This window comes from Kogia breviceps, chromosome 17 (assembly GCF_026419965.1).
Source record: "Kogia breviceps isolate mKogBre1 chromosome 17, mKogBre1 haplotype 1, whole genome shotgun sequence".
Classification (NCBI taxonomy): domain Eukaryota; kingdom Metazoa; phylum Chordata; class Mammalia; order Artiodactyla; family Physeteridae; genus Kogia; species Kogia breviceps.
The window spans coordinates 4,246,843-4,274,758 of record NC_081326.1 but is presented as its reverse complement, the minus strand read 5'-3'; the positions used below and the strand labels follow the sequence as shown (position 1 = coordinate 4,274,758).

General features: G+C 47.5%; 1 protein-coding gene and 2 long non-coding RNA genes across 3 annotated transcripts; 2 read left to right on the top strand and 1 right to left on the bottom strand.

Moving 5' to 3' along the window:
- Nucleotides 1-15: 15 nt before the first annotated feature.
- Nucleotides 16-13,662, top strand: SDR16C5 (short chain dehydrogenase/reductase family 16C member 5). Its single transcript, XM_059043402.2, has 7 exons — nt 16-144; nt 2,878-3,224; nt 6,194-6,325; nt 8,803-8,902; nt 10,939-11,083; nt 11,939-12,064; nt 13,360-13,662. The coding sequence occupies exons 2-7, from the start codon at nt 2,892-2,894 to the stop codon at nt 13,457-13,459; spliced, it is 936 nt and encodes a 311-aa protein (XP_058899385.1). The 5' UTR covers nt 16-144; nt 2,878-2,891; the 3' UTR covers nt 13,460-13,662.
- On the top strand, nt 6,332-8,350 carry LOC136792939 (uncharacterized). Its single transcript, XR_010837574.1, has 2 exons — nt 6,332-6,781; nt 7,416-8,350. It is a non-coding gene; the product is annotated as an uncharacterized lncRNA (long non-coding RNA).
- LOC136792938 (uncharacterized) lies at nt 11,531-27,852 on the bottom strand. Its single transcript, XR_010837573.1, has 3 exons — nt 27,718-27,852; nt 16,399-16,589; nt 11,531-14,532 (listed from the first exon to the last, which is right to left on the bottom strand). It is a non-coding gene; the product is annotated as an uncharacterized lncRNA (long non-coding RNA).
- Between the last annotated feature and the right edge of the window lie 64 nt (nt 27,853-27,916).

The window sequence follows — 27,916 nt, the reverse complement described above, 5'->3', positions numbered from 1 at the left end:
GCGGGCGCGGCCGTCCGGCCCTTGGACTTCGTCTCCGGCGGCGCGGGGATAAACCCGGAACCTCGCGAGGCTGCGGGCCAGTGACGCGGAGCCCGCGGCGGAGCAGGCCGGCTTCTCGGCCGCAGCGAGGGCAGCGCATCCCGGGTGAGTAGCCGAGGCTCGCCGGCGGCGTTAGGGTCAAGGCGGGGCGGGGGAGGCTCGAGACGGCGCGGCCCGGGAGCCTGGGCGGCGGCGACAAGCGCGGGGGAGCGCCGCGAGCCCCCGAGGAGTGAGTTGGTGGCCTCCCGCCCCGTCCCGGAGCAGCGCGGGCTCGACCCCTGGTCCCCTTGTCTCCTTCGGGGCATTCTGACCAGGTGCCCTGCGCCCCGGAGCTCTGTGCCTCTGCCTGTCCGTCGCCAGCCATCCCCCCGCGTTCACCCCATTCCGCCCCCGCCCCCGGTACCAGGGCCGACTGGCGGCCGCGCCCTGGCCGGGGAAGCGGAAGTCTCCTGTTTAGGCTGCACCAAGTTAGCTCAGCTTTTGGACTAGGCGGGGTAAAAGCCATGGGATGGAGACACCAAAGAAGGCTTCAGCCTGATGAAACTTAACGCACACGCTCCCTGACTTCCTAAACTTTCCACTGAAACAGAACCAGCCATTTACCTGGGTTCGTATGCATGCTGTAACCCTCCTTCTTTGGCAGAGCTGAGGATCCGAAGTTCATATGCTAGCAGGAACACCGATCACGCCATTATTTACTTTGCTGTCATGTGCCTGGCACTGTTTTGGCAAGGCTTCCACGTTATGGGGGGCGGGGGGGTGGAGGGGTGCGTAACCTGGCGGGGGCTGAGATCCAGCCCAGCGCGACTCTTGCCCTGACCCCACGGCACGCCCTCCTCTACCTCCTGGAGAGGGCTGCCCGCGGCAAGGGGGATTTTTTGTTTTTCCCAGTCGGCTCAGAAGTTTCCTACGAGGTAGTAGTTCACTACTACTAGTGAACTAGTATGGTCACTAGACCATACTACCCTCCTTTCCTTAATACCTGTATTAACCTCATTTAACTTGCACACCTTCCCTACTTCATAAATGTTGGCATGTACCCGTAGAATCCCCCTATTTAGATGAGGAAACTGAGGCAGAAGAGATGCAACGGTTTTTAGCAAGGACGCTGAGAAGTCAGTGGCAGAACCCAAATTCCAACCCAAACTTTCATCTCTAGACCTCACTACCTGTGCAGGTACCCAGCAGACACCCTAAACCCCGAATGAGGGAGACCTCAGGAGGCGAGGCTCTGGAGAACCCGGGAAGAATCTGCCAGGACAGGGATTAACAAGGGGCTTGCTTTAGGGCTCGCATCATGCGGGCACTGAGACAGCGGAACACCGAAGTCTAGAACCCGGTAACTTTCATGTCAGCCAGCACAGTGGTGAGGCTTCCGGCCACCCTTGTGGTGCTGGAGACACTTGAGGAGAGAGGCGTCTCACCAGGGCAGAGGTTATGGGGGGCTGCCCCCCGCCTTCAGCCCCAGGGACCAGCATCGTACCTGCCCGGGGTCCTTGCTCAGTAAACATGACAATGAACTCACCCGGCCTGCATGAACTGGCACAGGGGCCCTGGCTAACCCACACACATATTCTTCTGCTCCTCAGTCCCCTCTGTAGGATGAGCCAAGAAACAACAATTTAGGTCACAATTTCCTAAGGGTCTGACCAAGCTTCAGGCCGTCCTGTAGATGGATCTGTGAGAATTAGTCTGTCCTCAGGCAAGCTACAAAGTAAGTGAAGATCCACTTCACCTCACTAAGGATGTCCATCTTCTGTCCTCATCGCCGCCTCTCAAATCACCACGCCATTCAGGGAAGCCTTCCACCCTCGGCACAGTTTGCCCCTTCTCTGCTTGTCCCGGAGGAAAGAAGACCTTCCCTTCTTTCTCAGCTGGTTGTTAGTGAAGCACCTTATACACTCATTCTCACTAAAGTGTGAGTAACTGATAGGATGGAAGCACTGAGCCTTGGGTGCGTCTGTCAAGGGGAGGCCTTTTATTCATTCAGCAAACCTACTGAGTGCCTTCCCGTGGGCCTGAGAAACAAGGTAACATCGTAAGCACTTACTGCTGGCCAGTACTGTGGTCACACGCACCACAGACATTTTCATCCCATCTGCAAAACCACCCGAGGCCACAGGGCCAGGAGAGGTGCGGAGACCGAGGCCCAGAGGGCCTTCGCGGGCCGCCCAGGGTTCCACAGCTAGGCAGGGGCAGGGCCTACCCATCTCCCACTGATATCCTACAGTCACAGGGCCGAGTGGCACGTGATCCGGTATGCGAGCCTCAGAGCGTGGGGAAGGGGTACCGGGTGGTGACAGCAAGTGCGGGGGAAAGGTTTCGAACGTCTGGTTACTCCCCTCCTTACATTTTCCTCTTGAATCTCAGATTTTAAAGAACGACAGTGCAAGTAAGAAAATAGAAACCTAGACGGAGGTAAAAATAAAACCAGAAGGGAGCAGTTATGTCATAAACACCACATGGTCAAGACTTTGACCGTGAATAACAGGACCTGTGATTATTATGAAGAAAGGTTAACTATGAGAAATAGCGAACTTCCCCCCTGGGTTACGTCTGGGCACGTGTACAGTTCCTGGCTCCCGAGCATTTCTGTCACGTATGATGCTTAGCAGGCGCGCAGATAGCGACGACCTCGCTGCTGTGAAGGCAAGTTGGCCGAGATGGCCCCTGTGGGTTCCCTCCCCTTTCGAAGTTCAGAGTCTGCTGCCAGGAGAGATGTTTACATCACGCTTCTTGCTTTCTTTCACTGTTGCAAAAAGTAGGAGCAGCATGGAGTAAACAAGCTCAGAGCGAAGGGATACCGAGGTCCTTATAGGAGTCTCTCTTGCTTTATAGGTGTCAGCCAGAACATGGCGCCCATCCTGAACTCAGCCAAGAAATTGTTCATTTTCTTAGGAAAATCACTGTTTGCCCTTCTGGAGGTTATGGTGTTTGCCTTAATCCCAAAGCCGCAGAAGAATGTTGCTGGTGAAATCGTACTTATAACAGGCTCTGGGAGTGGACTTGGAAGGCTCTTAGCCCTCAAGTTTGCCCGCCTTGGATCGGTGCTTGTTCTCTGGGATGTCAGCCAGGAGGGAAATGAGGAGACTTGCAAGATGGCTTTGGAAGCTGGAGCCACGAGGGTTTATGCGTATACCTGTGATTGCAGCCGGAAGGAGGAAGTGTATAGAGTGGCCGATCAGGTAAACCTTGGTGCTTGCTGTTTCCTACGGGTAGTGAGAACGCTACGTAAATTCTCTGACATCCGTCCGTTTCTTTGTCTGTTTGCCTTCCTCGGCGCTGACGTGCCTCTCTCCCACATCCCGTTACTTTGAGAGATATTGGAGGGTGGGGATGAGGATATTAGTGTTCTCACTGCATGCAGTACGCCACGCCTGGCACCCTGTATGAGTTATATCACAGTCCTGTAAAGTCGGGCCTCTTCTTATCTCCACATCGCAAATAAGAAAATGGAAACTTAGGGCAGGTGATGTCGCTTACCTGAGAAACACAGGTAATAAGTAGCAGAGCTACATTGGGACTTGAGTCTTTTAACTCTGAAGAACACCCTCTAACCAGCGCGTGTGCTGGCTGTGCTGGCCCCCGTTACCGTGCGAGAGATGGGCCGTAGCACCCTTCTTTGAGGGTAAAGAAACTGAGAAACAGGGCTATGAATAACCGGCTTGGGGTCACAGAGCTGGCACAGGACCAAGCCAGGATGTGAACCCGTATGTAGCCTCCTGGTAAGTCCAGCTCTCCCCGCTGCCCCCGACGGTGCTTTCCATTAACGTGTATTTCTCTTAAGTGGTCACGTGAAAATCAGAATATTCATCCTCAAGACTCAACTGCAGCCGCTGCTTTGGCAGTGACACAGGTGCGCTTAGAAAGAACGTTTTTCAGGACACCAGAGCTCCAGTGGGCCAGCGGGAAGGGCGATCTGAGCTCGCGGAGGCACGTGCCTGTCTGGTGGCCGCCTCTTTTCCCCGAGAAGGATTTCCCCGCCCGCTCACCGGCACGAGCACGGCACACACCTCTCTCTGCGGCTCTCAGAATTCCCCAGTTTAGCGGGAAGGAAGGCAGCAGGCCGGCCTGTGGGAGGGTTTCCTGCACAGCTTGTCGGCTCTAACCGGCTACCCCCTTGCGGCTTCTCACCTCACTCCCTAGCGCAGGTCCCCGGCCAGTGAGTTCCTTTGGTTTTCAGTTTGTCTTTTGCCTTTACATTTTACACGTCCGTGACCACCACCCGTCACCGATCGCAGGCCGCCCAGCAGAGTCTGGGGACCCAAACCTAACAAACGGGCTTGTGCACGGACCACCCTTCAAAGCGCAGGGCTGTTTGCTGCGGCCACGCTCACAGAGGAAGCGCTTTGCACTTGGAGCGCCAGTCGCCCGGCACGTTGGCTTCCACTGGCGATGACCGACGTCTCCAGCCGCTCTTAAGCAGTGCCTGGTTCATACTGAAACACAGAAGACCTTAAGATATTGATACTATAAAGCAGCCATTTCCACTTCTCGTTCTTGATAGACGAGAGGTACCAGAGATTTTTTTTTTCCCCATAAAAAGGTGTAAACAAGGGGCAAACTTTCAGAGCCAGAAACTTTCTCGATTGCATCCTAAATTTCCCCCAGGCCACGGATCTCATTGGCTAGTGGATACCCAGCATGTCAGCCTCCTTGCTGGGCCCCGGGCCTTCTGCGACAGCAGATGAGGAAGGTGGCGGCTTCCGCCTGGCTTCAGTAGTACAGCCTGCCCGTGCCCAGCTGCACCATCCCATAGGCAGGTTCACCCCCGTACGCGCACACCCACACGTGTGCACACAACACACAGAGCTAGAGATGTAAGCGGCGCTGCAACCGGTGGTGCCCTCTGATTCGGGGGTGGGGGCGGGCAGGGCCCCTGCTGTGCGACACAAGTTACAGGAATGAAATTCAAAACACAAAGGCAGAGGGACAGCCGCACCCCCTGCCGTCAAGCCTAGAAAATCCTGTTGGTCGTTTCTGACAAAGGGCCTGGGTCGCACGCTGAAGGTTTGCTCTAAGGGGAAGCCTCCGGCGTGGCTCCCAGAATTTTTATTCCTGAAGTTTATTGACACCAACTCTGGCCAGTGTGACAGCAGCAGACGGGACCCCCTCTGATCCTCCTTTCACAGATCTTACACCTGAAAGTCTGTGTTGGGGAGAAGAGAACCAGCCAGCTGGTGAAACCAGGACGGACGGGTTCCGAGCTCAACGGTGTGTTTGAAACACGCATGTGGATATCGTACACCCTCCGTTCCCCCCCCCCTCGCCCCCATCGCAGTGCGGGCCAGGTCGTGATTTATATGGCATGGCCGTCACGCCTGATGTGCCATCGCATTCATTAGAATGGTGTGCTGCTTATACATCATTTTAGCATAGGACCAAGTTACTAATCACTGAGAATAAGAGGAGCTCTACGTGTAGAAGGAAAGTCGCATTGCAGTGTTGGAACCATCATAGGACGGGAGGAAAATGAGTAGAGAGGCATCAGACTTAGATCTCTGATGCGCCATAAACTCTGCCAAGGAGATAAACATACTTTGTTTTTAGAGCGCATTAACTCAGTCTGAGTGAACAAGGACAGGAAGCATATAGAACTATGGGGAAGCGAACCTGGGTGATGGAAGGAATTACAGGCATACCTCGTTTCATTGCACTTCAAAGATACTGTGGGGTTTTTAACCATTTGAAGGTTTTTAACAAATGGAAGGTTGTGGCAGCCCTGCCTTGAGCAACGGTGTTTGGCCCCATTTTTCCAACATTTGCTCACTTCTCGTCTCGGGGGCACATTTTGGTAATTCTCACAGTATTTCACACTTTTCCATCATTATTATGTCTGTTCTGCTGATCTGCGATCAGTGATCTTTGTTACTACGATAACTCACTGAAGGCTCAGATGATGTTTCGTATTTTCAGCAAAAAACCATTTTTAATTAAGGCAACTTGTCTCTTACGCATAATGCTATTGCACACGTAACAGACTACAGTGTAGTGTAAACATAACTCTCATATGTACCGGGAAACCGAAAAATTCGTGTGACTCCGCTTTATTGCGGTATTTGCTTTACTGCGGAGGTCTGGGACCGAACCCGAAGTATCTCCGAGGGGTCTGCCTGTGCTGCACTGGTGGTGCTGTTCTCCTTATTCAATTCAGGTTAAGAAAGACGTTGGCGACGTTTCAATCCTCATCAACAATGCCGGAATCGTAACAGGCAAGAAGTTCCTCGACTGCCCAGATGAGCTTATGGAAAAGTCTTTCGATGTGAATTTCAAAGCACATCTATGGGTAATTATTTTCTCTTCTCATTATAAATATAAAGTTACTCTGTCATTTTAAAGCACCTTCCTCTTGTTCTCTTACAGTAGTATTGGTCTCTAAATAAAGCACAGACTTTTTTTTGCGGCACGCAGGCCTCTCACTGTCGTGGCCTCTCCCATCGCGGAGCACAGGCTCCGGACGCGCAGGCGCAGCGGCCACGGCTCACGGGCCCAGCCGCTCCGCGGCACGTGGGATCCTCCCGGACCGGGGCTCGAACCCGCGTCCCCTGCATCGGCAGGCGGACTCTCAACCGCTGCGCCACCAGGGAAGCCCAAGCGCAGACTTCTTAATTCTAGCCTGAGCTGTCCTCTCCTGATCCAACTTAACCTGCACCTCCCAGCGCCTCTGTTCAGAGAACCCTACAAAGACACAACTCTCCTCTCCTCCTGTCATAATCATGAGCTGAAGGCCAACCTGTGTCAGGTACTATCCCAGGCACCTCATGAAGAAGCCTTAAAACAGCCCAGTGAGACAAGGGACCATAGAAGTTAACAGTGACCGTGCCTAGACATGACCACGTGACCTTATCGTTTGCCTAAGAGAGTTCCTGGCTAGAAGGCTCTTGAAGTGAAAGGAGGCGTAATGAACAAGCAAGCATCAGTCGGGTCTGTTCTGGGCAAAGCAGGACACGCGGTCACCTTACTCGGTGCCCAACCAGGGGAAGGAGAGCTCCCACCAGTCCCACCTGGTGACTAGGTGCCTTGAACGTGACGCACAGCCCTGACTTCCAAGGCGACGTGCCCACATTCGAGCCGCGTCTTCCTGGCCTTTGCAAAGACCGGTCACGTCAGCTTCCCCGGCCGCGCACGTGCCCCCGTTCTGCCCGCACGCACCCCCCCCCCCCCCGCCAGCTCTAGATCACAGCCCGTCCCCCAGAGCAGCTCTCTGCATCGGGGAGTGAGCGTTTGCTGGACGTTTCCAAGACGCCCTCCTTTCTCCCCGCGCCAACCTCGGGGGCTCCTGCCCACCTCTCCTGTGACGGCCTTCACATGCCGTTTGGAGTTTGTAGGTTTTCTGTCCCCCGTCTTCACCAAAAAGGTAATGCTGCTGGTGGTAGTTTCAGCGTTCCGTATCGTTTTTGGGAGAAAGATGGAAAGATTCCGAGCTAAGGGGCCACCGAGTTCCTTCAGGAACGACTGCAAGTGATTGATGTCTTGTTGCAAATGCCCCGATCCTTCTCGAGACAGAAGTGAGAAGGTACAGTCAGCATGCAGATGAGGGCGTCGCCTCCTGAGTGTCCGCGCCCGGGGCTTTGCGTTCCTTCGCCACCGCTGTCCGCGTCTCCGTCCTGCTCTGCTCGTTCTCTCTCCCCTGCTACTTGCTCCCGAGCTGCTGGTGTTTCCCTGGCCCCCGTCATCCCCTCGAGTCCTCACACCGTGTACACGCTTCCCAGGCAAGTTCGCACACGCCCTTAGAGCACCTGCCCGGAGTAGGCACGTGACTGCTGAGGGTCAGAGGGCTCATGGCGGCCGAGCCGCCCAGGGGCGTGTCCCACGGAGCAGCGACGTCCCTCATCATATGGACGCCGATCGGAACTCGGGGTGCCGTGAGGCACGCTGGGCTGCTGGCGCCTCTTTGACTTTCCGCTTCTCTCTCTCTCTCTGTCTTTCTCTCCGTTCGTCTCTGAGACTCATTGAGATGCAGACAGACAAAGGTTGTTTGACTTTTATTCGAGATCCCTTTTCTCATATTTATTCATACTATTCCTATTTGAAAATGTGAATATGATTTATTTCATATAAATATGCAACTATCCATATTTGATTCATTATTCCTTTGTTGCAGAATACATGACCCAACATTTATTTCTCTTTTACCTTTTTTTCCCAGGTCCCACAGGAAAGGTGAAGGTATTCTATATAATACATACTGAGACACAGTGTGTGTCTCCTCTAACAGATAGTCTCCTTTATGACATGGAATAAAAATAAGAAACCATTATTCAAAGAAGTATAGATGAGTTTAAAAATAAAGTGATATTTTTAAACTGAAGCCAGCAGTCGCATGTCCTGTGAACAATGTTCAGAAAAATTTGAAATTCAAATATAAGCCCAGGGAGGAAAAAAGGCCCCATGAATCGAAATAAGCATATCCTTGAGTGCTCTTGTTGGTTTGTGGATTGTGGCTGCCTCAACTAGGAGTTTCCTATACTGCTGCAATTATTGTCTTAATATTATTGTGTTTTTAAAAGTCAAATATGAGCAAAATATAAGTCTGAATAAGTTATTTTTAATAATACTGGAATTGCCATCAGGAAAACATTGACACAGGTTAAACAAGTTAAGATGGGTATTTCCCAGACGTTTAAGTTTGAATATCCCAGTGCCTTCAGGTATTTCTTTGAGCTTAAACATTTATTTTTCAATCACAGCGATCATGTAAACATCTGAAAAAAATATAAAATGTGGCATACAATGCTAAACATTTTACCTTGATCTTCTTAGACTTATAAAGCCTTTCTACCTGCTATGATCGCTAATGACCATGGACATTTGGTTTGCATTTCAAGTTCAGCTGGACTGATTGGAGTAAGTGGACTGGCCGGTAAGAGAAATGTGATATTTCACAATTGCAAAGTTTCTTGTAACTTTAACTTGAGTAATAGCTCTAAGTAATCAGCACTGACCTTATGCGCTAATAATAAAGGATAATAGATGAAGGGGGATATTCAGTAAGGTAAGTGGTTGAGAGCTTCATGGTCCAGCAAAATCACCCAGCAGGTTATACTTACACGAAGTTGAACTGTGCCCTTCGGAAGCATTAGGTCTTAGGCAATCCCTTGGGTTTACGAAAAGAGAACGAGCGAGACCCTACGGATAAATTTCTTACACAAGTGACCAGCACACTCGCCGTCCCCCCAACTCACCCGGTGCTGTGATCAGGATGGTCAGCAGGACTCTCATCCCTCCTAAGTTTCCATTAAGTGATCTCCCCTAGCCTTGAGTTTAGAGAAAAGGTCTTCACCCCAGGAAACCGAAAATTAACCTCTTTGCTTTTCCATTGGTTGGAGACTTGCAGGAACTTGTTGTGACTTTGATTTCCCGGGCAACTGACTTGACATTAGCGGTGGGGAGGGGACAGAGAGGTGAAGGCGGCCCATCGGGGAGCTGGTTCTCGGAGGAGCGGAAGTCCTGTCCCTCCCGGAGGCTCACCCACCAGAACCCTAACCGCAGCACTCAGTAGCGGACGGCCCAGCTGGCCGACCGGGCCCTGCCTAGTGCTTTTGAGCTGAGCAGTGTGGTTGAAGGTTCACAACACTAGTCTCAGCAACTACGTCTCAGCTACATGGATAGGTTTCCGGAACCACCCATCACCCAAAGTATTAGCGGTCTGTACACATCTCCCTGTACCCTGGATTTCCCTTCCTCTGTCCTCCTTAGAGTTCATCAGGTGTAAGTATTACCTCTCTCTTGTACATCTGAGAAACCACAGGTCTCTGAAATTATACGAGTGTGTTTACAGCTCCTCTTGATCCTTTTCTTGGACACAACATCTCTGTCTTCAGACGGACGTCTCTCCCACCCGTGCTCCCCTTAGGAACAAGTGTAAGCCTTTTGAGTTCCCACAGTGTGAGCGGTGGCTCTCCTGTGTCAGAACCCCAGGTATGCTACTTAGAATGCAGATTCCCTGGCCCTGGGCCGTACCCACACCTCTTCATCTCGGGGGTCAAGGAGCTCAGAGAGCTGCATTTCTACCAAACGACTCAGATGATCCCAGAAGCGGCTCAGGACACCCCCCCACCCACCCTTTCTTCTGTCGGCTTTCGCACCGTCTTGGGCAGCAGCAGGGCCCGACCCCCCACAGCTGGCATGTGGAGCCTGGGTCTTGCCCGCTGGAGGCGCTGCTTCCCGCCGGAGCCAGGACGTGTGCATCACGTGAGGCAAAGGAGAGGATAAGTCCGCCTAAACCCCTCTTCTCCTCCCCACGTCTCCGCTTAGCAAATTGAATATTCAGGTGTTTACTTGAAGTGAGTGTAACTGAGGACTGAGAGCGCAAAACTGACGCAAATAGCAGTTTCCCCTCCCCCTGCATTTGAAGATACTTGAGCAGTTGAGGTGGAAGGGACAGAGTCCTTTGTTTTTCTTCTGGAAGTGGGAGAATTAGAGTCAGAAGAAAAATCTGATCTGAGTATCATGGCCCACACCGATCTCCACTGCCTAGACTCCCACTTGACCTATTATTTTACTTCTCCTTTTGTGTGTCTTCCTGCCCCGATTGGGCTGCAGTTCTCTGGGACAGGGACAGGACGCACGTCTCGTGCCCCACGTCACGGCTGGCAGAGTGTGTGACCATCACTAACACGGGAGTAAAGGCCAGCTGTGTGACCCGCCCCTCAGCGGGCGCCCCGCAGCCCTGCTTCTCCGCGAATCGACGTGGTCATTGTAACCTGACCTTGAGGTGACCGTGGTCCTTCCCACTCACTCCTCGCCCCTTCCAGGGGAGCAGACCAAGATCATACAGAATAAGAACTCTGAAATGGCCGTCCCATTCTCTGTTGGTATTCGTGTTACGAGGAAACCTGAAGGTAATGACATTTTAAAACTTGACGCTATACATTAGCATCGTTTGTCTTTTTTCAGATTATTGTGCAAGTAAATTTGCAGCCTTTGGATTTGCTGAATCGGTGTTTATGGAAACATTTGCCAAGAAACAAAACGGGATCAAAACCACTATTGTGTGCCCATTTTTTATAAAAACTGGAATGTTTGACGGTTGTACTACCGGGTAAGCATGTCCTCCGATGTCAAAGAAACTATGTTTTGAAAAACGATTGGCCATCCATTTTATTTTGTTCTGTTTTCTAAAGTTGTTTAAAAAGATTTTTCCAGCATGCATGCAGCCTGAGTTATAAATGGTTTCAGAATTTCCTTCCTCAAACGCGGTTGTGTTTAAGACACTGGGTACAATAGCAGTGGGTTATCACGGCTGTATCCAGGTTGCAGCCCCCCCGTGGCCCGGACCTCCTTGCCCATCTCCTCGGCACTCCCATCGCACCCCCTTCCTGCCACCTGACTCCATCCCGCCTTCATCCCCGATTCCACAGAAGGACCAGAAATTGTTGAAGGCGCATAAATACCCAGTGTGCGCTCATGAGATGACAGGCGGGTCTTTTTTTCTCTTTTTTCTTTTCTTTTTTTTGTTAAATATTTATTTATTTATGTATTTGGCGGCTCCAGGTCTTAGTTGCGGCGTGCGCGCGGGATCTAGTTCCCTGACCAGGGATCAAACCCAGGCCCCCTGCATTGGGAGCGTGGAGTCTTACCCACTGGACTCCCAGGGAAGTCCCAGCAGTGATTTCTCAAAGACTCGCTTTACAACATTTAGACCGTGCATTTAATATGGTTTCACATATGTGCATATTGTAACATCGGTGTATTAATTAGAATCACTTTCCATTTCAAATCCTAGTTATGCTATTATTTGCCAGGTAGATAAGGAATTAAGTATAGAAAAAGATCAAATCTGGCAGGGAAAGAAGCAAATAAATGATAATGTCTTACAACTTTTATCCTATTTTTAAGAATTGCTTTTACTAATTTCTTAATATATGGCGCTTTTTTTTTTTTTTTGACCCCCTAGCTGTCCTTATCTGTTACCGATTCTGGAACCAGAATATGCAGTCAGGAAGACAGTAGATGCTATCCTGCAAGAAAAACCGTACTTATATATGCCAAGGTTTATATACTTCATAGTGTTTTTAAAAAGGTAACGGTATCTGCTTCTATTACTTCTGTAATGTGTCAGTCGTATCAACAGATTACTCCAGATCCTACAGAGGGGAGCCACTTAAAAAATATCTGTTAAATGAATGAATTTTCATCCCTTGATTGTTCCCATTTGCTGACACAATCTCAAATTTGCATACTTGCAGTGCTTCCCATGAGTCAGAAAATGGAGGTTACATTTACTTTTATAAGCTGTTAGTTCTGGGCCCAGTTGGGGAGATATCTGCATAGGTCCTGAGAAGGCTTTGGAAACCTGAAGAAGTTCAGTGACAGGGAACCACATCACACCCTCCTTCAAATATCCATTCAGTCATCACTAGAGTGGCTAGTGTGTGCCATGCTCTGTTGGCCAACCCAGGATCTGGGTTACAGCAAAGAACAAGAGAGACAAGAGTTCCTGCTCTCGCTGGAGATTCTCTCCTCCGGGGGGGGGGGGGTTGCTGGTGGAGGGAACAAACAAACAAAAAAGTAAAGTAAAAGAAAGATATTCTGGGTGGTCATAAGTGCTGTGAAGGAGATACAAAGCGGGAGAAGATGATCCCAGAGCAGGAGGTGGAACAGTGCACGTCCGGATTTAATTGTCAGTACGGTGCATATACGGGCGTCTCATGGAGAAGGGTAACATTTGACCAGAGGCCTGAAGCCGGGGAGGGCAGGAACCACCTGGATATCTTGGGCTGCCCTCGGAGGGACAAGGAACACAGGGCCCTTTTCCTCACCCCACTCCTAGGACAAGTCTCCGGTTTGTTTACTGTGCCTCTCCTCACCCTGCAGTGTGAACATCCGATCGGGATGGACGGGGTCAGAGTGTCAGGAGGGGTGAGCAGGGTGGAGAAGACGAACAGTCTTAGCTGGGTCATTGCCAAAGCTCGGAGGGTCTCTCGCATCTAATCCTCCCAGTGGCCCCAGAAAGAGAGGGCGATGACCTCTTTTGCCAGGGGAGGGAACTGAGTCTAACACTGCAAGGGACAGAACTAGGATGCAAGCCAGGCTCACGACTCCACAGGACTTCACGGCTTCCTATCCATCGTTACAGAGTGTAGTGAGGCCTTGGAGACTGAATAGTGTAACTAAAGCAAGGAGAGGTACAGAGACCCTGGGCCAGTGTCCTCCCACGTGGTGGACAAGCCCCGAGTGGCCGTGAGGCAGGGACGTTCAGGTGGGCGTGTGTGAGTGACTTCTGCAACGAGTCAGTGGCCCTGCTTCTCAGCGGAGCCGGTAGAGATGCTTTTCATGAATTATAACCAGGAAAGTTCACTCTTGTGTTCTCTTTAGTTTCTTGCCTTCCAAGCTTGGAATGCTTTTGGCTGAGTATATGGGTGTCTTTAATTCAATGGATGGCTTCTCTGGCCGAGGCCATAAGAAGAAAGACTAAAGACCAACTCTGGCTGATGTCACCTGATACGCAAAGCTACATCATGTCTGTTTCAATGAAGAAGTGTCTTTGTCCGGAAGAATGTATCTGGAAACCACAAGTTCTTCGTCTGCTGTCCGGACTCGTATTTTCAACCAATGCCTTTGAAAATAATGTTGCGTACTGCTTTTCTGTTGAGTTTTTTAAATAAAAAGCAAACAGCCCGTTTTTGTCATTTGCTTGCGACAGATGTGAAAGTGAGATAATCCTCTCTCTCGTGAGCTGCCTTTCGCTTTGGTCTCTGGGGAGGCGGCTCAAACGGGAATGGCTGTGGCTGAGCCCGCCCTGGGCGGCGGAGATGAGGGCTGACGGGTGAGTGCTGGACTGGGCGCCCTCTCTCCAGAGGACACACAGCTCTGGACCCCCCACTGCCCTGCTCTCAGCCCTCGCCTTGTTGAAACTGTGCCGCCTGGTGTAGAAAGGCCAGCCTCCCATGTCCCCCTCTGCACAGCAGCCACACAGATGCTTGCTTCTACAGCCCTGGGTTTCCCGCTGAGGGTACACCAGGGCCACTGTGCCAGGGAGCCTTCCTGCACATTCCCCGGGTGACCCAGGGGCAGTGCTTCTAGACCACACTCCAAATAGGGTCACATTTCTTTCCTAGAAGAGATTCAGGAATGGTTGCTTCTTACCCTGAAGAAATGATATTCTACTGAGTTAGATGACCTGTTCCCTATTAAGCCAGAAATCATATTCATGTGGGTAATTTCAAGGGCTTCATTTAGTATTTCAACTTGGGGTCCCTGTGAGGTATTTTTATCACAGAATGAAACATTTTATCCATTTGCATTCCTCAGGGCTGCCTTCATTTCAGATCTATTGTATGCTTACAGTTTAATCAACTGGCCAACTCTTTTCACGCTTTGGAGATGAACTATAAAAGCAAGATTAAGAGAAACACGTTAATTACCGTATCCCTGGAGCTCCTACCCAGGCTGGTAGGAGCGCCTGCCTTGCAGGAGAAAGAGCAGCCTTGTCTCTTCCCATCCTTTGGTGGAGCGCGGGAAGGGATGACAAGTATATCCTGGAAGACCCTGTGAGAGTCAAAAAGAAATCAGAGTTTGAATATCTTGGGGGTAAGATTCTCTTAGCGGAGCAGGGAATGCGGCGTCTGGGATTCATCGTGGACTGATTCCTCTTGAGCTTCCTGCGTGGCTCCGACACCTCCGCCCCTGTATTTCCTTCCCCTTCAGAAAGCCTTTCAAAAGAACTCCTTTTGTGATCCTAAAAACCACAGCTCATATTCAGCGCGCCTGGCACGGAGCTAAGCGCTCTCCGCACGGTACTCCGTTAAAGTGGAGTCGTGAAGGTATCTGGCGAGCGCCGAAGAAGCAAAGGCGTTTGATTTCACGGGGGTGGCGTCCGCGCTCGGAGCATCAAAGGCCCGCTCACACCAGCCAACTCGTGTTCCAAGTCCTGGGTTCACAAGGTTAATTAAGAGGCACACTGTCGCTCCTATATTACAATGCTAAAAGCGTGTATTCTCGGGGGCCTATCTATTTAGTTGAAGAACAAAGAAGAGACGCTCAGGGGGTTTTGTAGAACCAAGGTCTGGGGCAGAGGGGGCGCCGCCACGACATAACAGCGTTAACAGCAATGATTGCTAATTGGGGTGCATCTTGGCCTGAAATTTAACTGTGGTCTTACAGGACCCATACGATTGTCTGAGTGAATTCGGATTTATCCGAAGCATTCACAGGAGAAGAGACCACGTGTAAATTAGAGGGTTCTAGAGGGTAACAAATAACAAGCTGATTTAATACCACTGAGCAGCAAGTGTCCTCAGTGTGTGTTTCCGAGCAGCTTCCACCTGAAATCTGATCCTAATGAAGCCACGATCGAGAGCCCAACACCTAGGGAGGCCTTAAGACTGGAAAGGCTGGAAAACAAGGGCTGTCCCCAGAAGGGGGCACCCCTGGCCTCCAGGCGGCATCATCCTGTAGTCGGCGCGCCGCTCAAGAACGAGGAAGAACGCTTGGTATTAGAAGGAGTTTGGCTGGGAAAATCGTGTGACCATGGTTTGGGGGGGTTTGGGGGGCTTGGTTTTTACATTGTGATGTTGTATGAGTTAGCTCAGGCTGCCATGACAAAATACCACAGACTGGGGGGCTTAAACAACAAACGTTTTTTTCCTCACAGTTCTGAAGGCTGGGAAAGGCGAGATCAAGGTGCCAGCTGGTCCAGTTTCTGGGGAGGGCTCTTCCTGGCTGTGGTCAGCCCTTTTCTCACTGTGTTCTCACACGGCCTTTCTTCCGTATGTGGCCACGGAGAGGGAGATCATGCTCTTCCTCTTCCTATAAGGGCACTAACCCTGTCATGAGGGCTCAACCCTCATGACCTAATTGACCCTAGTTACCTCCCCAAGTCTCCATCTCCAAATATCACACTAGGAGTCAGGCCTTCAAACACCACATCCTATCAGCCAGAATTAGTCACGTGACCAAACCAGCCTGCCATGGAGGCTAAGTGTGGTCCCCGTTTTGCCCTGAATGAACCAGCTAAAGATCAGGGGTTATATCACTGTAGAAAAGGATAAAAACAGGTGTTGGTGTCAACTTACAGCTCTGTCACAGTCTGCTTCCCTAGATATCTATGTATCCTCTTATCAGATGGAACCCACAGACCCACTCCACCTCAAAGCCCTTCCTACTCACTGCATGTCTTGCAAAGTGCAGAACTTTGCTCTGTCCTGGCTCTGCTCTGTTACTGGCACCTATGCCCTGCCTCTCTCTCTCTCCCCCCGTCCCTCCCCACTTAGTAAAGCCTCTCTTGGGGCCATCTGAAGCATAGCTTTAGGGGAAAAACCTATCATTCGATGATTGCTACTGTGCTGGATACCATGTCTGGCAAACAACCTTTAATGGAAGGTGCTGGAAAAAGGCTTAGGACCACAGTCTTACTCTGCTAAGGCCATTGTCTGGAATCCACACTTCCAAGGGCTTCTCATCAGACACAGAGGGTGTTGGCTGTTTCAACCATCCGAGGCTCTAGATTGTAGGTAGAGAGGGCCTCCTGGAACAGACTTTTATTCCCTCACACCTCCGTCTACACACGCTGCTCTCCAGCCTGGGGTCAACTCTGGGAGACTCCACTGAAAGCAGCAGAAACATCCAAGTCATAGCAAAATTCTGAATTTGTCTTAGCTTTTCCCCTCATGCTACAATCTCCCGCAGCAGGTGACAGAGCTTTCAAGGTAGAGTAAGGTCAACGCGAACGGAATGTTTCCACTTCCAAACACGATCACCAGATTCCTAGTCTGTATGATTCTGAGCCCTTGCCCCCTCCCACCTGAGAACTTGAACTTACACCACATATTTTCATTTCTGCCATATGCAGCGCTGCTCGACAAGGTACTGAGTTCTATATTAATTTTAAAATGATGTTCAGCCATAATAATGATCGTAAATAACAGTGAGGTAGGAACTTTGAGTGTGTTCTCTCTGTTGTGTGAGAGTCCAGAGGTGAGTGGGTGATGCCTTCTCTGCCGGTTCTGCTCTATGAAGTTCCAGGGACCTGGGCCACGGACAGCTCCTCACTCGACCATCCCTGCAGTGTGGCCACTACCATCACCGCCAAGATGGCAGCCATCATAGGACCTTCTAGGCAGCAAATGTAGGAAGGGTAAGGATGAAAATGACATAGGCACCAATTTGCCTTTTAAGGATATTTCTAGAAACAGCCACACAACACTCTCTTCAAACAGTATTAGATGCAAGTGAGACTAGGGATTGTAGCGTTTATTCCAGCGGCCATGACTCTGTCTAATAACGGCGGAGATTTCTAAACGTGGGAAAAGGAGCATTAGTAATCTTGGCCACAGGCGCTCCCAAGTCATAGAAGAGGTTTCGAATCAGTTTAGCTATGCAACTTAGGTCAAGTGATTTGAACTTTCTGAAACCCTTTTCCAATTCTGCAAATGACTGTAATTCCTCTTTTGACTGTCACAAGGATTAAATGAGTTGACAGTGCTAAAATGCCTAATGTAGGGTCTGGTACACACCAACACTCAATAAACATCAGTTTCTACTATGTCCCCTATGTAAACTCTGACCTTAAACTTCTAGTTTGTAGCATCGAGTCTGGTACCACTTGAAATCTCTTTATAACACATTTCCATTGACATTTTTTAACCCGTTTGTTAAGGGTATTTTAGTATTTATTTAGAGCTATGGATTTTATATATATATAAATTTATTTATTTATTTATTTTGCGGTACGCGGGCCTCTCACTGTTGTGGCCTCTCCCGTTGCGGAGCACAGGCTCCGGACGCACAGGCGCAGAGGCCATGGCTCACGGGCCCAGCCGCTCCACGGCACGTGGGATCTTCCCGCACCGGGGCACGAACCCGTGTCCCCTGCATCGGCAGGTGGACTCTCAACCACTGCGCCACCAGGGAAGCCCTATTTATTTTATTTATTTTTGGCTGCGTTGGGTCTTCGCTGCTGCACGTAGGCTTTCTCTAGTTGTGGCGAGAGGGGGCTACTCTTCATTGTGGTGCACGGACTTCTCATTGCGGTGGCTTCTCTTGTTGCAGAGCTCGGGCTCTAGGCACATGGGCTTCAGTAGTTGCGGCACGCGGGCTCAGTAGTTGTGGTGCACGGGCTTAGTTGCTCCACAGCATGTGGGACCTTCCTGGACCAGAGCTCAAACCTGTGTGCCCTGCATTGGCAGGCGGATTCTTAAACACTGTGCCACCAGGGAAGTCCTGGAGCTATGGATTTTTATAGAATAATATTATTTTAATTCTTTGTTATCTAAAAGAATTTGCCTACCTTTGGGAGTATACCCCAAAAAAAGAAAATATAATGTTCTGCTTTGATTTTTATTCATGTTACTATTCAGTATACTCTACGTAGGCCACTTATGTTGATATAATTTTGGATAAACTTTGGATCTTAATTCTCTTTCTCCTTATGGTTCCTATTTGTTCTCTCTTTCCTTCTGACTTCCTCCTTTGTAACTTCTCTGTCTCTCTATCTCTTCCTTTCAAAAAAATTACATTTCAGTCACTTTGCAAAGTACTATGTACTAGGTGTGCAAATATTTAATATATGTTACAGGCTATTGAATGGAACATTTTCTTGACATCTTGAAATTTTGGCTGAAGCCACAAAGCTGTAAACATGGAGGGTAAGGAACTTTATCTTCTAAAAAAACAGTGCTAAACATAAGCACGCAGGACTAGCTGATAGATGCCAACTTCTGGTTTCAGGTTTCATCTTCCAAACATTGGGTTTCGTCTTCTAAACGTCAGGTTTCATCTCTGACATGAAGTCATGATTCTCATCTTAAACAACAAAATCTGGATAAACTGAAAATAAATTACTTTTCTTTGACCCGTCAGAAAACTGAGGGCAAAACCTACTGTACAGCACAGGGAACTATACTCAATATTTTGTAATAACCTATAAGGGAAAATAATCTGAAAAAGAATATATATATATTTAATTTATATATATATATATATTACATATATATGTAAAACTGAATCGCTTTGCTGTACACCTGAAACTAATACAACATTGTAAATCAACTATACTTCAATTAAAATTTTTAAGAAAAAATAATAAAATATATAATGGAATCTTTTATACCAAATTCTGTGTAGTTTTGGGGTTAAATGTGATTATAGCTGCATGTGGTTTATTATCTTGCTGCAAAATATGGATGAGATCATTAGTTTAATGATTTAAACCTCTCAATAAAAAGAAATTAACATTAAAAAAAGAAGAAGAAGAAAACTGAGGGCAAACCACCACTGCAAACTCTGGAGAAGTTGGTTCAGAGAGACGGAGCCAAGAGCTACTTACCTGGATCAGAAACCACTGGAGCTATAAAGTGGTCGGAACACTTAAATGTCCATTCTGACAAACTGCTAGAGGCTGAGGATGAACTCATATGACACTGAGAAACTCTTGGGAATCAAAGTCTTAAGGGCCCTCACACTTACGTGGGCTTTACCTCTGGGAATCCTAGCAGTTTCTCACAGTGAAGGTCTGAGAAAGATCCCTTCCTGGCTCTGGGTAAGAGGGATGATTGTGAAAGAAGCCCAGGGCCTTCCCCACACAAAGCACTCTCCAGGGGAAAGAACTTTGCCAAAGCCTTATCTCAGCAGGACGAAGGTCATTCTACCTGCTTCCAGCTCTACTGTCTCACCTAAGAGGAGAAAATAGTCAACTCAGGCCAGGGCTTCCAGGAAGTGGATTGGGAACACTGCAGCCAGGGAAAGAAGACAGACAGGGAAAAAGCTACACTCCTGGAAAACATTTATGAAGATTATAGCTCTGAGAAACAGGTCCCCTAGAAGGTGAGGTTCAGTCAGAAGTTTGTAGACTGCTACCCTTCTCCCCACACCTTACTGCACACCAACAGAGCTCCAGTTTAATAACAGTGGATTACAGCTGAAAACATTGCAACATACAAGCTCTCTCTCTAAAAAGAAATACTTAGGGAAACCCAAAGACCAGAGGGGAGACAGAAACAAAGGCCATAGAGGGATTTGATGCCTCTGGCACTTAGAGCTACAGTAAACATTAAATATAGCCCAGCCCCTAAATAGATTAACATCAACCCTCACACCAAAAGCCTATTTACCCCAGTTCCCATAACCCAATAAAACATGCTTGGCTTTCAACCCAAAATTACAAAGCATGCCAAAAAGCAAGAAAAAACAGTCTAAAGAGACAAACTATTATTGAAACCAGACTCAGATATGACACAGATGTTCAAATTATTGGGCAAGGAATTTAAAATAACTATGATTAATATATTACAGACTCTAATGGAAAAAGTAGATAACATGCACAAATATGCACATAATTGTGATACTGTGATTTAGATTAAGATATATATATTCCTCTTCCCCATTTCTGGCACAGAGCTCCTAAAACCCTCGTGATTCTTAAGTGATAAGAGAGATAAAGATGAAATGGGTGCCCTATTATTCATCTGACAAGTTCCTTTCACCCACACCTGAGTTTATATTTACGAGGGGACTTTTGAAAAGCCCCTAAGGGTGCAAGCTGGTTGCCTGGGAAACCTTTGGGGAGGGAGGCGGGACCAGAGGTTGAATCTGTCACCAATGGCCAGTGATGTAATCAATCATGCCTGTGTAATGAAGCCTCCATAAAACCCAAAGGACAGCCTTCAGAAAGCTTCCATGTTGGCGAATGCATCCCCATGGCTGGAGGATGGGCTCCGCCAGTTCCATGGGCACAGAAGCTCCTGCACTCGAGACCCTTCCCAGCTCTGCCCTATGGGCCTCTTCTCCTGGCTACTCATCTGTATCCTTTAGAATAAACTCATAAATGTCAGTAAATGTTTCTCTGATTTCTGTGAGCCATTCTAGCAAATTAATCAAACTGGAAAAAGGAGTCATGGGAACCTGCAGTGTCAAGCCAGCTGGTCAGAAACACAGGTGACAACCTGTGCTTACAATTGGCATCTGCAGTGGGGGCAGTCTTACGGGACCGAGTCCATAACCTGTAGGATCAGATGCTATCTCCAGGTAGATAGTGTCAGCACTGTGTTAATTTATAAGACACCCGGTCAGTGTCCACTGAGAACTGGAAGATTACTTTGTGGGGGGGGGGGAAACCCACACATCTGGTGTCAGAAGTGTTGTGAGTGCGGCAGTCTTCCCAACTCAGTTGGTGGTGTTGGAAAACACCCCTCAGAGTAATGTAGACAGAGAGATGGAGACTCTAAGAAAGAATCCAAAAAAAGTTAGAACTCAAAAGCACCGTAACAGAAATGAATGCCTTTCATGGGCTCATTAGTAGACTAGACACAGCCAAGGAAAGAATCAATGAAATTAAAGCCGAATCAATGGTAAGTTCCCAAATTGAAATGGAAAGAGGAAAAGATGGGGGAAAACAACATCCAAGAACTGTGGGGCAATTTCAAATGTGTATCAGTATAACTGGAATACCAGAACATAAAGAGAGTAGAAAGCAGAAGAAATATTCCAAGTAATAATGGCTGAGAACTTTCCAAAATTAATGACAAACACCAAACCACAGATTCAGAAAGCTCAGAGAACAACAGCAGGATAAATACCAAACACACACGTACACACACACACACATATATCATATTCTAACTACAGAAAAATCAAAGACAAAAAAAAAGAGAAAAATTTTAAAGAAAAATCTTTAAAGAAGCCAAAGAATAAAAACACCTTACAGCTAAAGGAACAAGGATAAGAATTTCAGGGTGCTTTCTCACATTAGAAACTATGTGAGAAAGAAGAATGTGGAATTTAAATATGTAAAGTGTTCAAGGAAAAAAACTACCAACCTAGAACTCTATATCCAGCAAAATTATCCCTCAAAAGTAAAGGAGAAAGAAAGACTTTCTCACACAAACAAAAACTGAAGGAATTCATCACCAGTAAACCTATCTTATAAGCAAGAAATGTTAAAAGGAGTTCTTCAGAGAGAAGAAAAATGCTACATAGGTCTGAATGTGGATCTATATAAAGAAAGGAATAATGTTAGGAATAAATGAAGGTACAACAAAACTTTTTAGTTTTATTATTTAATTGACCTAAAAGATAATTATGTGTTTAAAGGAATAATAGCATCAATGTATTATATGGTTATAGCATGTAGATAAGTGGAATGAATAACAGCAATGTCACAAAGAACAGGAGGAAAGAATTGGTAATACTCTGTTATAAGGTACCTGCAGGCCGCAGAACACTATACAGTTTACTTCAGAGTGGACTTAGATCAGTTAAAACTACATATTGTAAACTCGAGAGCAACCGTTAAAAAATTTCTGACGTATAATCAATTTGATAAGTGGGGACACAAAATAGAATCATATAAAATGTTCAATTAAAACCAGAGAAGGCAGAAAAGAGGGGAAAAAAAAGAAACAAAGAACAAATGCAACAGTAGACATCCTTAATTCGTCTACATAAATAATCACTTTAAATGTAATGATTAAATACACCAATTAAAAGACAGAGATTGTCACAGTGGATTAAAAAAACAGGACTCAACTATATATTACATATATAATTTATATATTAAACATAAAGACTCAGGTTAAAAGTAAAGGGATGAAGAAAGATATACCATAACAATACTAGTCAAAATAAAGCTGGAGTAGTTATATTAACTTCAGACAAAGCAGACTTCAGAACAAGGGAGTTTATCAGGGATAGAGAGAAGCATTACTTAATGATAAAGGGGTCAATTCTCTCTGAACATATAACAATTTTAAATACGTATGTATCTAACAACAGAGAGTCAAAATATATAAGGCAAAAACTGATAGAACTGAAAGGAGAAATTTTAAATCTACTATCATAGTTAGAGGCTTCAATATCCCTCAATCAGTAATGCACAGATAAAGCAAGTAGAAAATCAATAAGGATACAGATAATCTGGACAGCACTATCAGTATAAAATATGCCATCCAACAACAGCAGAATATACATTCTTCTCAAGGTCATCTGGAACATCCACCAAGAGAGACCACATACCAAGCCATAAAAGATACCACAACAAATTTACAAAAATGGAAATCATATAAAATATGTACTCTGACCGAAGTGGAATTCAACTCGAAACCAGTAACAGAAAAATATCTGGAAAGCCCACAAATATGTGGAAACTAAACAACATATTTCTAAATAACCTGTCTCAAGAGAAACTTAAACATAAAACGTATTTTGAACTAAGTGAAAGTGAAAATACAACTTAGCAAAATGTATGGAGGGAAATTTGTATCATTAAAAGTATCAATGAGAAAAGAAGAAAGCTCTCAAGACAACAACCTAAGCTTCCACCATAAGAAACCAAAAACAAGAAGAGCAATTTAAGCCCAAAGTAAGCACAGGTAAAGAAACAGTAAAAATTAGAATCGAAATCAATAAAACTGAAAAGAGGAAAACAGTAGAAAAAATCAATATAATGCTAACGGAGGAGATAAAATGGAATCACAAAACATGCTCAAAACCAGAGGAAGCAGCAAAGGAGATCAGCAAAATCGATAAGCCTCTCGCTTTCTCAGTGTCTGGTGGAAAACTCATCAATGCATTCTTTCTAAGGTTGACTTAAATTATCATGGGCCTTAGATCTTAACTCCTGCATAAAATTTTTAGAGCAAGTGTATGAAAGTTCATTTATAAATCTAACTGGGTTTTATTTCAGTATTAACCAACCAACCTATTTGTAGAGTGGGTGGAAGGCTGGGAGTTTTCAGTGGCCCGGAGTAAGAAAGGGCTCTGCAGCAAAGTGGTAGAAAGATGGGATTTTTTTAAATTAATGGAATTGGGACAATAGGAAAACAAACTGGATACCTTACACAACAGTAAAACAAACTTCAAATAAATAGAAGATTTAAATGGACCAGAAGAAAAACATGAGAATATTCCATTTATAAATTCAATTCATAAAGAAAAACATGAGAAATTTTAATTCAAAATACATGAAAGTATTGGAAGAAAAACATAAGAAAATTCAAATAGAGCCTTGGAGTAGGGGAAGCCTGTCTAGTTAAACCTCAAAGGAAGGGCTAACAAGTCCAAATACATAAATATAAAAGCCTTCCTTACAGCTAAGAAAAAAAGCTTTATATTGCTTTTAAGAGGAATGTATGTAAAGCTTCTTCATTAAGTATAAAGTTTATACAGTTAAACACTTACAGTTCGGGCTTCCCTGGTGGCGCAGTGGTTGAGAATCCGCCTGCCGATGCAGGGAACGCGGGTTCGTGCCCCGGTCCGGGAGGATCCCACATGCCGCGGAGCAACTAAGCCCGTGAGCCATGGCCGCTAGGCCTGCGCGTCCGGAGCCTGTGCTCCGCAACGGGAGAGGCCACAACAGTGAGAGGCCCGCATACCGCAAAAACAAAAAAAACAAACAAACACTTACAGTTCAACAAGTATAAAATGTTTTAGTATATAAACTTTATCAAGTGAAGAAAGTTCTCTTTTATCCCTAATTTTCCAAGAGTTTCTTTTACTAAGATCACACACGCACGCGCACACACACACACACAAACACACTCTCTCTCTCTCTCTCTCTCTCTCTCTCTCTCGCGCGCGCGCGCTCTCGCTCTCTCTCTCTCTCTCTCTCTCTCTCTCTCTCTCGCTCTCGCTCTCGCTCTCGCTCTCTCTCTCACTCTCTTTCTCTTTTGGATTCCAGCTAAAGCATTCAGAAGATGTTCCATGACAATGTGCTTTGGTAATTCCCCCCTCTGGGCATCATGCACCCTTTCCCTTCGCCTGGTATTTATCTGTTCACGTTACCTGCCTGCCCACGCAGACATTCAGATTTTGGATGCTGGTGTCATATTCCCTGTGGATATAGTCCCTTTGCTGTCTTGATGTGGACGCATTGCCAGGAAATGTAAGCCCCTCTGCACAAACCCTCCATGTCCTGCAGGTCTGGGCCTACCCGCCCAGCACCCTCGCTCTCTGCTCATACCTGCCCAGGGACAGTTGTCGACCTGGATGCTCATACAAGCCCCATCCAGAGCTTTATTTTTTTCAATAGCACATGAAATCAGAGATTTGCTACTCACTCTTAAACTTGTCATTGAGAAGTGTTACATGTTTGCATTACATTAAAAATTATGTTTCTAAAAACTCCTATGATGATTGAGAAGTGCTTCTGACAATTGATACAGGCCTTCTAAAGATAGGAAAACAAATTGTGCATAATCATAACTACATAAAATAAAATTTAAAACAACTTAACATCATTTGGAGAAACGCTTATGGACATGCACCCCAAATCTCTCTGGTGTTGCCTCCGTGGGTAATGTGACTAAGGGTGCTTTTTTCCACTTCTCCTTCCTGTATCTCTCAAATTGTAATGAGGATCTCTGCCGGGGGGCCCTCCCCAGACCCCTTTTAGCCCGTGATACACCCACCGCAGCCGACGCAAGGGATTCCTAGCAGCTGATGCTTGTGACCTTCTCCTCAGACTCCTTCCTCCCTGACTGAGCCAGTGCCCCTTCAGGGCCTGTGTTTGTTTCACTCGGGGCACAAGGAGTGGACTCAGTGATACAGTTCAAGCTCCAGAGTGCCCCCTCCACCCCAGCGGAGCCGGGCTCAAGGTAAGACTTTACCTGCCCACGCCTGGCGTTGCTCTTTCCCCTTCCTTATAAAGCTTCCCTCAGTGCCGCCCAGGGTTTCAGCAACCAACCCACACTAAGTGCTGGGGGGCAGGCTAGCGGTTTTCAGTGGCTTAGAATAAGAAGGGCTCTGCAGCAGAGCTGCATGCGCTGTGGGATAACCATCCCCACTACCTGGGCCGTACGACCCAGAAGCCCCCATCACACTGGAAATCCAACGGGAGAGATGCAGGCACGCTTCCTGGTTTCTGGAGCAAGACCGCCCCATCCATAGTAGGAAATGAGCTCCTGGGTCCAGCTGGGCCCTGGTAGAGATGAAGCATCTGGCTGCAGAGCATCAAGTAACTATGCAGCAAGATCTCCCCACGTTAAATGAGGACCGTCTCACTCACCAGGACATAGGGTGAGGCAAAGCCAGCTTCCGTCTATCACAGGATGGAAGTGGTATATCCAGGATCGAGCTTGACAGGCCCAGAAGGCACAAGTTAGGGGCACGGACAGGCCACTCCGGCTCCCTGTCACCTTCCACTGCTGCACGAGTTCCATTCTGTCAGCTCACACATACAGGAAGTCCCCTGTGGCCAGATGACAGAGGAAAACCCCAAGCTTTGTTCACACAGGGATGTTCAGTGTTGGTACAAGTCAACAAAGGAGCGATGCGTCACCTCAACCCCCTGGCGGGGGAAGGGGAGGCTGTTAGGAGATCGAGTGGGATGGAAAGCATCCCAACTGCGCAGGGGTCCAGGCGGGGTACCCAGCCAACATCTCCTTTGTCAGAGAGAGGGGTTCACAGCCAGGATACACGCAGGCTCGTGCAGTGGACATGGCTTGGTGGGTGATCAGGACCTAGAAGGAGCAAATCTGGGATATCAGAGACAAGCAGGTCTGGGGAAGGGGCCTGGGATAAACGTATGGGAGTGGCCGTAGCATGTGAGGGTCTTTTATCACATGTTAATGTCCACCACAGAGCATTCCTTTAGCAGAGACGTTAAACTGAACAGACAGGATGGCTTGTCTAGGAGACATCAGCCAGCCTCTGTCCTCAGCTACCCCAGTCTTTGTACAATGGCCATAGACTGGAACAGCCATGGTAGCAGAGAAAGAAGCCGGGCATGTCCCAGCACGGCTGCCTTTCACCACAGGCTCCCTTCCACTGAGGCTGACGTAGCAGCTGCTATGGAGACGGATGCTGAGCCCTCCATTACAACACTGTCCCTCAAGCAGACTAACCAGGCCCTTCATGGCAGGTGATTACATTGGATCCCTTCCATCCCGGAAGGGTCAGTGGTGCCTCCTGACCAGTCTAGCTTAGATACCAATACTATATATCACAAAATATACAACTTGAAAAAATGAGTTTTTTGTATTGTTACAGATTCACAATACCTGTATCACTGCAGTTATGTGTGAGTAGAATAGAATTTTGATGAATTAGATTGTTTGTAATCGTTTTTTTTCCCCCTTCTAAGCTTACTCATTTTATTAAGAATACGTGAAAAGCAAGGAATACTGTATTTATTTTTTTTTAAGGTAATGATTTGAGATTTCTCAGGGGATTTCATTAGAGTTGGAACAAGGTTTTTAATGTCTTTTAAAAGTCTTTAAAAGACGACTTTTCTGGGGCTTCCCTGGTGGCGCAGCGGTTGAGAATCCACCTGCCGATGCAGGGGACACGGGTTCGAGCCCTGGTCCGGGAAGATCCCACATGCCGCGGAGCAACTAAGCCCGTGCACCACAACTACTGAGCCCGTGCCGTAGAGCCCGTAAGCCTCAACTACTGAGCCTGCATGCTGCAACTACTGAAGACCGCACACCTAGAGCCCATGCTCCACAACGTGAGAAGCCACTGCAATGAGAAGCCCATGCACTGCAACGAAGAGTAGCCCCTGCTCACCACAACTAGAGAAAAGCCCACGCGCAGCAACGAAGACCCAACACAGCAAAAAAAAAAAAAAAAAAAGACGACTTTTCTGAACTTCATTTGTTAAAAACATTCTCCGATCTGAGCACCAGCACCACGAAGGATTAGATTCCTGTTCAGTCGGAATTTAATTCAGAAGGATGAATTTACTATTCACTCCCCTCCCCTTTCCCCTTGGGGCAGAGCACACTTCCACGCTCCACTGACCTTGGGCTTGGCCATGTGTCTTGATTTGGACAGAAGAGGTGATGTGATCCGTGGAAGTGATCTAATCAGATGTCTTAAGAGACATGGCCTTGGGCTGACTCATAGCCTGAAGCAAAGCCTCCCGATGACGACTTGCAGACCTATAATCAAACAGTGCGAACACACAAAGAAATGCTTTATGAACCCTGAGCTTTGGGAT

Excerpts from the sequence above, each read along its gene's own strand:
- SDR16C5 (XM_059043402.2), top strand. The coding sequence starts at position 2,892 with ATGGCGCCCATCCTGAACTCAGCCAAGAAATTGTTCATTTTCTTAGGA. Across the intron at positions 3,225-6,193 it reads TGTATAGAGTGGCCGATCAG|GTTAAGAAAGACGTTGGCGA; the intron begins GTAAACCTTGGT and ends TATTCAATTCAG. Across the intron at positions 6,326-8,802 it reads ATTTCAAAGCACATCTATGG|ACTTATAAAGCCTTTCTACC; the intron begins GTAATTATTTTC and ends TGATCTTCTTAG.